This window comes from Ambystoma mexicanum, chromosome 6q (assembly GCF_040938575.1).
Source record: "Ambystoma mexicanum isolate Mex_15411 chromosome 6q, UKY_AmexF1_1, whole genome shotgun sequence".
Classification (NCBI taxonomy): Eukaryota; Metazoa; Chordata; class Amphibia; order Caudata; family Ambystomatidae; genus Ambystoma; species Ambystoma mexicanum.
The window spans coordinates 1,072,945,829-1,072,958,855 of NC_090937.1; the positions used below are offsets into that span (position 1 = coordinate 1,072,945,829).

Consider the following 13,027-nt stretch of genomic DNA (forward strand, 5'->3'; position numbering starts at 1 on the left):
AACAGTATTGGACATTGTGGGATCCTTAGGAAAAAGAATTTTAGAAAAATAGTCTATTTGCCTTCTGGCGGAGGGGGGCGAAGGTTTGTTGAGCTGTTTGATAATATGGAACATTCATTTACAAATGGTTTTAAAATTAAGGATTGGCAATAGGTTTTAGTATGGGCCCTTTTATTTTGACAGACTTGACTAGGACTGCGTTATTTTTATTGGATGGCCGTAGCTTGCTCCCATTTTTAGATAGGCGTTCAACCAACCCATTGAAGTGAAAAAAAAAACAAAAAAAACTGATCAGTCTTCACCGTTTGATAAAATGCCTTCCTTACACTCCCAACAAAAACACAACAGGAGTAACAAATATAGTGCCTGCCCCTTATTCCAACGGAACTGTTCTGTTGATGTGCTCAGCCAGACAAAACAGCACATACACAAATGCACTCTACCTGTGTGTAATTGGAGATTTTGGGTCACAAAATGTGTTACAGCAACAAAAATACCCACTTTTACCCTGCATTTTACTTGGCTCAAAGAAAATACCCCAATCGAAGGCTACTTTTTAAAAAATTCCCAAATTCCAAAAGTAAGGTATAAAATACTTCCACTGCAAAACCTTATTGTCGGCCCAGCATCCAACGTGACCTATAGTACTGAGGCTCGCTGGCGGTCCCTCACATATGCCAGTTAAGTACACGTTACTCCATAATCAGAGACGGAGCCTCACCTGCAGGCGGTCATTTCAACTTAACATACTGCAACAAGTGCCTTTCAACTAGAGACTTTCAACTGAACCACAGCCAAGTGTGTTAGGCAAGAGTGTATCCCTGTGGGAGACCGCACCAGCCTTGTCCTCTTGGTTCCATGTCATTTCATCGCCTGCCTTTTCATCCCGGGCTTTTTAAACATGCACATTCCACCGTATGTGCTCATGTTTTTTTTTTGGAGCGGCTTATCCCCCAAACTCCCTCCCCACACTTATTTTTTGCCATTAAGCACACCCAAACCCTTATCTGCCCTTTCCTGCCCCCCCTAAAAAAAATGTGATGAGCACATTCGATGGAATGTGCACTTTGAAAAGCCTGGGGATCAAAAGGCAGGCGATAAGGACGTCGTACCGTCCTACCGTCCTCTTGGCAATAGTTAACCCAGCCTTTGGTTTAAGCATGTACTACACAAGTTAGTAGAGTGACTGAGCAGCCAAGCTCATCTCAAGCGGGGTCAATGTGAGCTGTAGGGTTGTAACAGATTCAGTGACAAGTATCCAAATAAACACTTGATTATACAAGTATTTATTAATTTAACAGTCGGTTGACTAAGCCTTCTTTAGAAGGGAGCAAAGACCTGTAACACTTTATACTTCAACATACACACTCGGTTTCAATAAATCAGTATATACCCCTTTGTGATGGCACACAGGCACTTCCTACACCCTGAGGTGACTTAAATAACTAGGACACAGGACATTAATATATCACTGGCACATTTAGAGCAATACCGAGTTTAGTGTCAAAAGGAAAAGGTTAGGGAATAAAACAATGGTTAACAAATATTCTTAAGCAGGTAAGTACTTTTTGAACCCCCCCCCCCCAATACAAAGAAAATTAACCCTTTCCAAGCTACACAAGTTAAAGAATGTGCGTTAACTATCTTTCAACGAAAGTCGCATAAAGTCAGAGGTTAGAAGAGGCCATCGGGGAGCCAGGACAGCCAATGTCAATTGAGCGAAAGTCTTCGGGAGCTGAAGCACTTCTTGAAGGCAAGTAAAAAAGTATTGCAAAATGTTTTAGAAATCTTTGTAAGAAATGAAATCACTGTTGGGTCACAAGCTGGGGGCAAAGCTGCAAGCAACTCTGCAAAAGGCAACCAAGGCAAGTCCACTGGGAGCGAGCACGCCTACACGACAAGAGGCAAGTACCCCTTATTTTACATTACCTTAGGTCTGAAGAAATTAGTTCCAGCTGGCTTCCGTTCCTGTTGTAGTACGGCAGATCCTGTTATTCCTGGGTCTCAGTCGTTGGGACAAGAGGGAGGACCTCTGGGAACTCCTGCACTACGTTTTGAAGGTCAGCGGCAGCAATAGGCAAACTTCAGATCAGCTGCACTTCGCAGTTCCAGCTTCTCGCTAATAGCACCATCACTGTTCTCGGATACTTACGGACTTTCCTCACATCTGGGGTCCAACACTCCGTTGAGGTGGCTCTGGCTTGGTCAGTCCTGCTTCATGGAGCCTGGAGGATCTTGCTGGAGCTCGGGTGCGACTTAAAAACTATGCACTTGATCGTGTTCCTCTCCCTGGCAAATGGTTCCTGCAGCAGCAATGGAACTACAGCCAGCTCTGAGAGGATGTCCAGACGAGTTAGCTTGCAGAGCTTCTCTAGTCGAGAGGAATTTGGAGCTTCAGCAGGGCTTCATCGGGAAAACCAATGGTCCAGGAGTTGCAGCAAGAGTCTCTTCAAAGTTCTTCTTCAGATTCCTTCATCCAGTGGTCGACTGCCTTCCAAGCAAAAGACCTCGGCTTTCATGTAGGTTTTTCGCATTCATTTGCAGCCTAGCTGTCACTCACACAGCAGGGTGGCTGTCCAAGGATAGCCAGCCAATCACCTTTTGGGAACATTCCTGTAACCAAGCAGATTAAGCACAGGGAGTTTCGGGCACCTCTCACTTCCTGCCCTGCCAGACACGCTGGAGCCATAGGCGGGCTTCAGCAGTGAACCCCGCCAAAGACAAACACAGGGACCAAACCTGGTTTGACAAGCAGACCAAATCTCAAGAAGGACCTTTCCACAAAGAAATGGCGAAAAAAGAAGACTGTGCCATTTTGACAAAATGGGCACCCATGGGTGCTTTACTGCAGCTGCAATTGCAGCCTGCGGTAGAAATACACAATGGTAGGAAAAAGTAACAACTGCCACCAGCCATTAATTGTAAAAACGGTAACATAAAAATGTTACCGTGAGAAACTAGACAAAGGGCATACTAAGTAACCACTGCATCCACCCTATTGTAAATTAGTGTGTGTTGGGTCTAGAAAAGATACAAAAGTGACTTCACTTTTTGTAAATTTCACTTCACTTTTCTGGGATCCGGACTCTGGTCATAGTCCTGCCTCTTCCAGGGCCAGCAGAGGCCTTAGTCAGAGGCCTTACCTTCCTCGATCCATGCCACCAACCTCGGGTGGCAGTCCTTCGAGTCATCAACAAAAAGGACAGATAGAGGATCCATTTGCGTCGTGGTCAGGATGAAAACAGTAAATGCATTTGATAAATAAAGAAGATTAAGTTCGGAGCTTTCACAGGCCCTGAAAATTGTTTTCTTCGTGGCACAAGTCCTGGTCGAGGTGTAGGCCCAAGCGTGGGTCTGTGGCACCATGGGCTGAAGATATTAGCTGAAAATGGGTTACCACGGGCGATAATCGCTGTGTGGCTAAACATTTGAGGAGCGAAGCACGAGGACCCTAGAAACCTGTGGTAAAATCTAAACATGGCCCAAAGACGTGCGTCATTGGCTCGGGCAGCATGACCCAAAGGACACCGATAGGCTAGAGAGGAGAGACGATTAGCAGTTTTAATTTAAAGCTAAACTGCTTTCTTTTTTACTGAGGATTGCCAGCTTCACAAAAGGGAATATTCATGAGCATATGAATCCATGCAAGGCCCCATGCTGGAGAATGAGGGCTATCAGATTCATTCAATTCCCTGAGGATTGTCTCCTTGACTTTTGTAAGATGGTGGAGGCAAGCCCTTAAAGTATGCTTGACCCAAGTGGTAACTTTAGCCGCAGGTGGAGGGGTCTTGGGTAGACAACTACCCCTCCCATGAACTGGGCAACTTGGAACCAGTACTGATGCTGCTGCTGCCTCCTTGGCCAGATATTTGTCCCTTCTGCTCTTGACGAGATGAGGCGGAAGAAGAGTATGTGGAGGCGGGTGGTGGTGAGGCAGGCCTATGATTATGCCTACTCCAAATACCTTCCTCCTGATTAGTTTTGTTAAAGATCTCCAACAGCCATGTTAGATGCTCATGCCTTTTTCCAAGCCCCTCAGTGCATCTGGAGGAGGATCAGCTCCAGATGGTGCCTCATTTCAGTAGTACATATGTTTCAGCAGTGTGGGGGGAAGCAACATCAACTCAGTCATTCCCTCTGTGCCCAAGTGTTGCAGGTTAACATTGGGAAGCCGTGCACTCATTGCCATAGCAACCAAAACGTATCAGCATGACCCTCCCACACCGTTTTCCTCTCCGTGGATCCAGTAATATGAGGTGCATTCCATTTCTCAACAGCTGTGCACCACCTTCTCAATTAGTGTCCAATGCTCAGCAGGGCTGCTGGGAGGATACAGGCTCTTGAATAGAGGCTTCCGCTCAACCTCCTGTCCCCCGACTCGTCTGGGACGCAGGGCGCCCCTCTGTCACAGAAAGGAATCACTCACCCCAGCAAGAGGGAGCCGAATCCCGGATTGTTGCCCCTCCTGAACCAGCCAGAGGCAGGATTTTTTCATGTGTGTTTTTTTTAAACTGGAGAGTCGGTTAGAGGAACGCGATAAGCTGCCAGTGGAGGAAGCAGGGCCATCTGCTATAATTGCAAAGTAAGAAGCGTGCCTCTAGAGAGGTAAGGTTTCCTCAAAAAGTACTGGGACGAGGAAGAGAGACATGGAGGTAATGAGATATTCAATCACACAGTTAATCTTCAGAGGCTCAACACGGATTCAACCCACTGCTTCCCAGGGTTAACACATGTGGTAACAATATCTAAACACACAGAAGAATAAAATGCATTTAAAAAAAAAGAACTGTTATTACTAATTTTGGTACAAACCTGCAGATGCCTCCATTTTTTCAGGAAAGCGGCAAGCCTAATTAGAAAGAAAAAGCAGCAATTAAACATTGGCTTCAGGCAAACAAACCAGTGTCACAAAGTTATCTTGCACCATGCGACATTGCACCGCATGCAACGTTATCACGTCAGAACAACAAGCGTAAAACAAAAGGCGTATCGCAATGAAGAAAGGGGTAGTAGGAGCCAGGTGAATGGGGACATGTTAAGGCTTATGGCAACTTTAGCAGCAAGATTTCCAGCACATTCTGGTTGCCTCACTCACAGTTCTGTTGGGCTGCTCTCGCTGTTAAGTCTTCTATTGTGATTATGAATGTTTGCCTGTGCTGTTTTCTTGTTGAAAAATCTAATAAAAAAGTTTATAAAGTTCTGTGTGGGCTGAAGGATGATACTTCATATGCATGGGATTCCTTCTTATGCATAGGTTCCCCCCCCCCTTTACAAGCCAAGTCATTAACAACCATTCCCTGGTCTGAGTACAGAGACATGAGAATACAGCTCAGTGCCGAGGTTTGAGTGAGACACAGCTATTTTAACTGGGGTATTCAACGTTTGATGCGCACATCTAAGAGACAGGAGCTGCCTGCAGCGGCTCCACGTTGACCTCTAAAAAGAACTACACACACACAAATCCCGATTTCCTGTCCCAAGAACAACAGAAAAGCAACTGTGTGCAGAGCCAACTAGTTGAACATTTGTGTGCGGCATTATGAATTCGTACCAGGCCCCAGATACAATTTGAAAGTTGGACAGCGTGCATTTTCTGTTCCAATATAGGCATTTTTTTTAATTATTGGGGCGTTATATGGTTTATCGTTAACCCATGTACTTAATGGATGAGTAGTTGTAGTGCGGTGCAATGAATGCATGTCAGAGGAGAGGGATTCCAGTATGGAACCCTTGGAGAGACTGGGGATTATATACATGCGACTCCTGCTGGAATCCGATACCGGAGGATGCAGCGCCGCACCTCTCTGCGGACCCACGCGGTGGGAAGAACATACTTGCTCAAGGAGCCCGATCCGGAGCCGAGTGGGAGACACTTCGGTGAGTGAAGAGGTGCAACGGCAGCTCAGGTGCCCCTGCTGGTGATACACAGCCTGCCTGCCGGGGACAAAACTCTGCACGGCTCCTGGCTGTGATATAGCCCCAGTAACCATCAATAACACCTAAAACAACGCTGGGGAGAATAACGGTTGAGGTTGGTTCAGCAGCCCTCCCCAGGACCAAATGGGCAGGCGGTGTTGGACCACTACAGGCCCAGTGGTCTATACTATGACATCACAACTCAGGCAGGATACTGTGAAGCTCTCCCTCTGACCTCTATGAACATAAGGCAAACTTATACCCAGATGCATTCGAGGATTTGGCCGCACTAGACCTCGCCATTGTGGAGAAAGCACAACACCGAAACTGCGCCGCAACCTTGCTTCCACGCACAAATCTGGACCAGCGAGGGGTCAACATGGCAGTAGGGGCTAAGGGGTACAAGAAAGGTCCCATAGACGCATTCACAAATGCAAATTCAGTGAGATTGTGTACTCCATTCATCCCCACCACCCAGCCAAGCACAAACGGGGGACAATATGGATCCGCACATACAGGCTGGCTTTGCTGCGGTCAACAGCAGACTAGACGATACCGGAACATCTCCTCCATTAGAGCAGACCTCTAGAGAGTCAACCATAGAGTGATCGAGGCGGAGACAAGAGGGAGTAAACTTGACACCTCTGTGGCACATGGCAAAGACAGACCATTAAGAAAAGCATTAAAGCGGTATACACCAAGTGCGAGGACTTGGAATCCAGGTCACACCGTAATATACGTGTGGTGGGCTTGCCGGAGAAATACCTAAACACCACAATGGAGGTCTTTATGGAGGAGGTAATCCACACAATGCTACCTGAGGCAGATTGTTCTCAACAATGTCATGTCGAATGTGCTCAGATCCCTCACCCACCCATCCGCTAAGCCTTGCGCCCAGTCATAGCTCGCCTTCTCAATTATCGAGATAGGGACCAGATCCTCCATCTATCTCGCGAGAAAGGTATCCTAACCTATGACTCTGCCCGAATCCACATTTACCCAGACTTTTCTACTGGGGTGCAGGCAGCCAGCGGTACCGTCGACCAGGTCAATAAGGCACTCCGAGCGAGATAGATTCCATATGCAATGCTGTTCCCATCAACGCTCTGCCTGCAACACGCCGTAAAGTCCCACTTCTTCGAGACTCCTGGGGAGGCCATGACTTAAATTAAAAGCAACATACCAGCACCATGAGACCGAGGAAACTGCATCCCAATCTGGTACATGACGATAACCCACAGGACAACAAAGCTATCATAGCTTGAAGTTCATCCAAACCGCAAGTAACCAGTACAGCAGCTCCCTTCGAGCTGCCTGTCAAGTAGTGAACAGTTCTGGCCACACAGCGGCACCCTCAGTTGCAGCGTTTGTGCATTAGTAATTGGTATACACCGACCGGTTGGGGATATGGTGGGAGGGGGGGGGGGCATGTTGCCTAATGAGAATAAGGTTGGGGGTTTAGGGGTGGTTGTTGGAAAATTGACGGTAACATATGCAGCGATAGATACGGCCGTGTATATATAAAGGAGAATGAAAGACTCGCCAGTTTAAATGGCGCAGCACCGATAGATTAGGCACCTAACATGGAACATCAGAAGGCTGGCAAATCCAATCAAATCTGGCGTACACCAGAAGACACCGGATAGATATTCTCTTACAAGAGAAACACGCTATTAACAGTTGTTTGCCCGGGACTGGAGACCGATAGGCACCGACTAATCATCACAAGCTAGGGGAGTCCTAACCATTATCCATTACCACGTAGGCTTTCAACTCACTAAATCATTGATAGATACAGTGGGCAGATACATTACTACATGGGGAATATTTAAGAACTTGTCCTGGTCAACCTGGCCCCTATGTCGACACCCTGGATTTCTACCTGCAGATAAATTGCACGGATCTTTCCACTGGCGGATGCCAAGATAATCTGGGGCGGGGACCAGAACACAATTTTAAAGACCAGGGCGGACTCAGCCCCACAACAACCCAGGACGACCTGGGAGGCTCAGACACTCATGCACAAAGCATAGATGAAGGCATACCTATGCCCCTTAGTCACCAGCCTTGAAAAAGACCTGCAAGGTCGAAACATGTGTCGGCACCACTTGATACTCCTTCAACTGAAGAATTCAACTGAATAAAATCAAAAAACGAAACGACCTTTGTGAACCTCAATTCTTCATGCACCTGAGCAGAAAAATGAAAGGGGAAACCTATATACAAAGCAGCACACGCGCAGAACAAGTGGAAACTAAAAACTAACTTCTCTTGACACATACAACAGGCACCACGAGCATCTAAGTTTCTACCAACTGGCTGCAAGTGCACCTCAATACTAGAGACTGAAGGCGCGGCAACCCACGGTTCCTGGTGCTCCTAAAAAGGTATTGCACACTACACTGCCAATCCGTGCTAGAAGATACGGGGAGGGGGAACAAGGCAAGCCAAGCCTTGGCTTATCTAATTACATCCGAACTTGGGGTTGAGAACCATCACAGGGGTAAAAGGCACAGATTACATACTGCACAATGACGCCCAAGAGGTCAAACTATTTACAAAGTTTTACACTCAGTTATATGCGAACGCAAATCAGGTAACGAACGCTGAACTGAGCGGTACCTGGCTTTGTTTCCTTTATCCTTACTAGATCGAGACGAGACAGAACCTTTGGATCTCCCCCTCACCTTGGAGGAGGATCAAAGATATTACAGCTGGCAAGGAGCCTGGCCAGGATGGTCTCCCAGCGGACCTATATAAAACCTTAGCACTGAATTAGCCCCCCAAAATGTTGGAAGTATGGGATTATTATTATTAAGAGGTGCTGAGGTTGGGCAGACTGTGGCTCCATGAGGGAGGCCGTTATGTTACTGCTCAAGTTGCATAAGTTCCTACATGATCCCTCGTCATATCGTCCCCTTTCATTAATGAATGTCAATACCAAAATATTTGCAGAGGCGATCCCCAATCGACTCCTCCCATACATGAACAAACTAATCCACCTGGACCAATCAGGCTTTATATCTGGTGTGGTATTCGCATTAGGCTTCCCCCCCCCCAATTTATATCCCTTTACTTCGATGATACCATGTTGCACCTGAGGAACCCTAAGACAAATTTAGGTAATGCAGGAGATTTATGAATTTGCTAAATTCTCCGGCTACTAATCGAACCAAAACAGAAATTATCCTCCTAACACCAGGCACAGTCGGTTCGGCTGGCCCAGCATAATTCAGATGGTGCCCAAACACAGCTCATTACCTCAGCCTCATACTTGCTATGGACAGGCACACCTTTTACGCCACCAATGATGAACCCTATAGAGACACCAAACTGAGTGTATGGGGCAAGCTCCCGATCTCTGTATATGGCAGGGTGGCCCTGAAAAATGGTTGCGGTGCCCAAACTGTTATACTTCCGGCCAAAACTGAATTTTGCTGGCCACCAGTTCTTTGACAGGATACAAAAACTTGCAGCCAACTTTTTGTGGGGTGAGGACATAGTGAGGCTCAGGTGGCCCAAGCTATGTGAACCATTTGAACAGGCAGTCTGGCAGCCCCAAACTTCCAATTATACTACCGCGCTGCGCAGGCACACTTTGCAAAATATTGGTCTCACAGCACAGAACCATATGCACAAATCCAAGCAGAAAGATTGTTCAACATTCCCAGCGGCCCCAACCCCTCACCCGTGACCAGTACCATGTCCCAGGAGGGGTTCAAGGGTAGCATCGCCTCGCTATATAAAGCAGTACAAACACACCCCATCCAAAAACAATGTGAGGGGCAGATGGGAGAAAGACTTTAACATTTTTACCATAGGGACACTAAGTGGGCGAAATACTGCTACTTCACCAAGTCTATATCCCCCTCTGCGCCAAATTCAGATTGATACTGAACCATTTACAGATTACTCCCAGCAAGATTAACAAATTCGATCATTCCAAGCAGGCTCTCTTCCCCCAAATGCAACTCCCCGCTGGCAGACTCGTTACACATGAACTGGGCATGCCCCCCGATCACACTTTTGGGAGGAAGTGTCCAAAACACTCGCGATATACTGGAGGTTCAAATACCGGTTCCAGGTCTTAAAAATTGCAGCAAAAAATGGCCGTGAATACACAATATTGCTACAAAAATGCAGTGGTTTTGCCGCCACAAACATGTAAATGATGCAGGGGACACCCCCGCAACTCCGGACCCATTATACCACTGCCACGATTTTTTTTTTTGTTAACCATTGCCATTTTTGCCGCGCCCTTCTTACCTTATACCCAAATCCCGGCCACCCCTTTGAAATACCCATTGGGTGACATCGGGAAAGTCCCAATTAAATTGCAGACTTTTAGTTAGAGGGCGCAGTTGCTAAACGGAATATACCGAATTGCTGGAAGGCGAAGAAAGCTCAGACTATTCAGTCAAGGCTCAGACTTGATTTCAATACAAGAATGTGAGGAATGTTATGTTAAAGGGGTTGCATCTGTACGTAGACCAAAGGACATTTGGGCACTGCTGCGCCAATACTTCAAAGGCATGCAGGAAGTTGCGGATAGTGATTCATCAGCCATGCCCAACCGAGCTGTAGCAACAACCTGCAATGAGTGTGCTGTTCATACACTGCTATAATATATACAAATTGTTATGTACCATGCTTATGATGTATTGTAACCGTCAACTAAAAAAGAAAGGTTTTAAAAAAAAACAAAAAACAACTATGGGTAGAGTGCTTCGAGACTGTCGAATCAGTTATTAGCAAAGGATAGAATGAGTAGAGACAGTCGACTCGAGATTCGACAGGGAGGCGATGTGGTCCTGCAGCAGTGAACAAATCAGATTGCGTTAGACAGGTGATGTCGGTTCAACTGGGTCAAACAATGTAATGCAGCTCTTCAGTGGCCATCAGCTTGAAAATAGGTTTGTAGGCATGTGATGGTTCAATCGGATCAAAATAAGCTGTGAAGAGGTAGCTATGGGTGCTTGAAAGCAGATTGAAGCTGAAAAAGTGCCCAGAGCTGGTTTCGTAACTTCTGGTTGCTTGGGAGGAAGGTGTTGAGGTCAGACAAGGATCGTCAGGCAGCAAGGTGGGTCCTTGTTCTGCACTTGCCAGCCAGAAAGATTGCCATGGAGCACTTCCAGCGATTAGTATCCTGGGTGTCAGTTATCTCAGCTACAGGAAGGCTTTGTCCAGCCAGCAGGTCTCCCAAAATGTTCCTCTGGGATGAGGAAGATAAGGGTCGATTTGGAGCATTTATATTCACCTCTATGGCAGAGGACTTTAGGAAGAAAGAAATGTGCCAATTCCTATCTACCTTAGAGATCCCCAGCTCTTTTGCTCTAGGACTTTATTTTTTTATCTGGAGAGAGGGAGACCCTTCCTCCCCCCCCCACTCCCCCACACTCATGTATTTTAATGCGATTTTGAACTTGAGTTTCTTTTTGGTTGTGGAGTCTGACAAACTCCATAGGCATCATCTTTGACACGGTGTCACACAGCAACTTCAGCGCAGTGACACATGGAAGTCTTCCAGATTTCCCAAATGTTTAAATACCTTCCCTTGGACAAACTACTGTTTCCAAGAGCAGTGAAGTGAAATTGACTTTACTTACACTTATAACTTTCTAGACCCAGCACACACTATCGTACAATAGGGTGCTATCCCCTTTGTCTAGCTTCTCATGTAACATTGTTACCCTTTCCTCGATGAATGGCTGGTGGCAGCGATTTCCTTACCGTGGTGTGCATTTTTGTCAAAATGGCCCCAGTCTTTTTTTCGCCATTTCTTTGTGGAAAGGTACTTCGAGATTTACTCTGCGTGCCAAACCAGGTTTGGTCCCTTTGTTCATTTTGTCTTTGGCAGGATTCAGGAGTGAAGCCCGCCTCTGGCTCCAGGGTGTCGGCGGAGGCAGGAAGCGAGGGAGATGCCAAAACTCTGTGCTGAGTCTCCTAGGAGACAGAAATGCACTCTAGGTGATTGGCTGGCTGACAGCTAGGCTAGAATGATGGGAGAGAACTGAATAAAAGGCGAGGTTTTTTGGCTTGGAAGCCAGAGTTCACCACTGGATGAAGGAATCCGAAGAACTTGAAGATGCTGCCGTTAGGGAGAATTCTCAACAATGTGCTAATTCCCTCCAATGTAGGGACCCCCAGCAACTTTGCTGGATTTTTTTTTTCAACCTGAAGAGTGAGCCTTTTTACCCCACTCTCTCATTATGTGTGAATTTTACCTCTGTTTCTTTCTGGTTATGGAGTCATCTTTTACAATTGTGTCACCCAGCACCTTGAGTGCAGTGGCACAGGGAAGTCTTTCAGATTTCCCAAAGGTTTAAATAGCTTCTCTGGAATAAACTACTGTTTCCCCAGAGCAGCAGGGTGAAATTGACTACTTAGCATTGTACTTGTACTTGCTAGACCCAGCACACCCCATTTTACAATAGATTGCTGAAGGGGTTACTTAGCATCCCCTGTGTCACTTAGTATCCCCTGTGTCTAAATGCTCATGTAAACATCTCATTTCCTAATTGACCTGCTGGTGGCAGTGGCTTCGTTTAGAACTACCAAGGTTTGCATTTACCGCGACCGTTCGCGGACCCGTCAACTTCAACCGCAGGAGCCATCTTTTTAAAAATGGCGTCTAGCCATAATTGTTAAAATGATGCATGGACTTTTTTCGCCAGGTCTTTGTGGAAAGGTCCTTCAAGAGTTTCTCTGCGTGCCAAACCAGGTTTGGTCTGTTCATTCGCCTTTGGCGGGCTTCAGGAGTGAAACCCGCCTCTGGCTCCACAGTGTCTGGGGTACGCAGGAAGTGCCCGAAACTCACTGTACTTGGTCTCCTAGGAGGCCCGAATGCACTCTGACGATTGGCTGGCTGACTGTCCGGCAAGGACAGCCACCCTGCTGGGTGAGTGGGAGCTAGGCTGGAATGAATGGGAGAGAACTGAATAAAAAGGTGAGTCTCTTGGCTTGGAAGGCAGAGTGGACCACTGGACGAAGGAACCGAAGAGCTTGAAAGGGATGGCTGCTGCAACTACTGATCGTTAGTTTGCCCGGTGAAACCCTGCTGCAGATCCAAATTGCCAAGTTTGCATCGACAGAGAAGCCCTGCAAGGACGAC

At 46.8% G+C, this 13,027-nt stretch overlaps 1 protein-coding gene across 7 annotated transcripts in view; it reads right to left on the minus strand.

The window, feature by feature from the left end:
* Nucleotides 1–13,027, minus strand: part of PAICS (phosphoribosylaminoimidazole carboxylase and phosphoribosylaminoimidazolesuccinocarboxamide synthase) — a 1,368,496-nt gene that overhangs the window by 278,565 nt on the left and 1,076,904 nt on the right. For all 7 annotated transcript variants that reach the window (XM_069631608.1, XM_069631609.1, XM_069631606.1 and 4 more), the window contains one exon: nt 4,813–4,849. In XM_069631608.1, the coding sequence (XP_069487709.1) occupies nt 4,813–4,849 (37 nt within the window). The remainder of the gene's footprint in view (nt 1–4,812; nt 4,850–13,027) is intronic.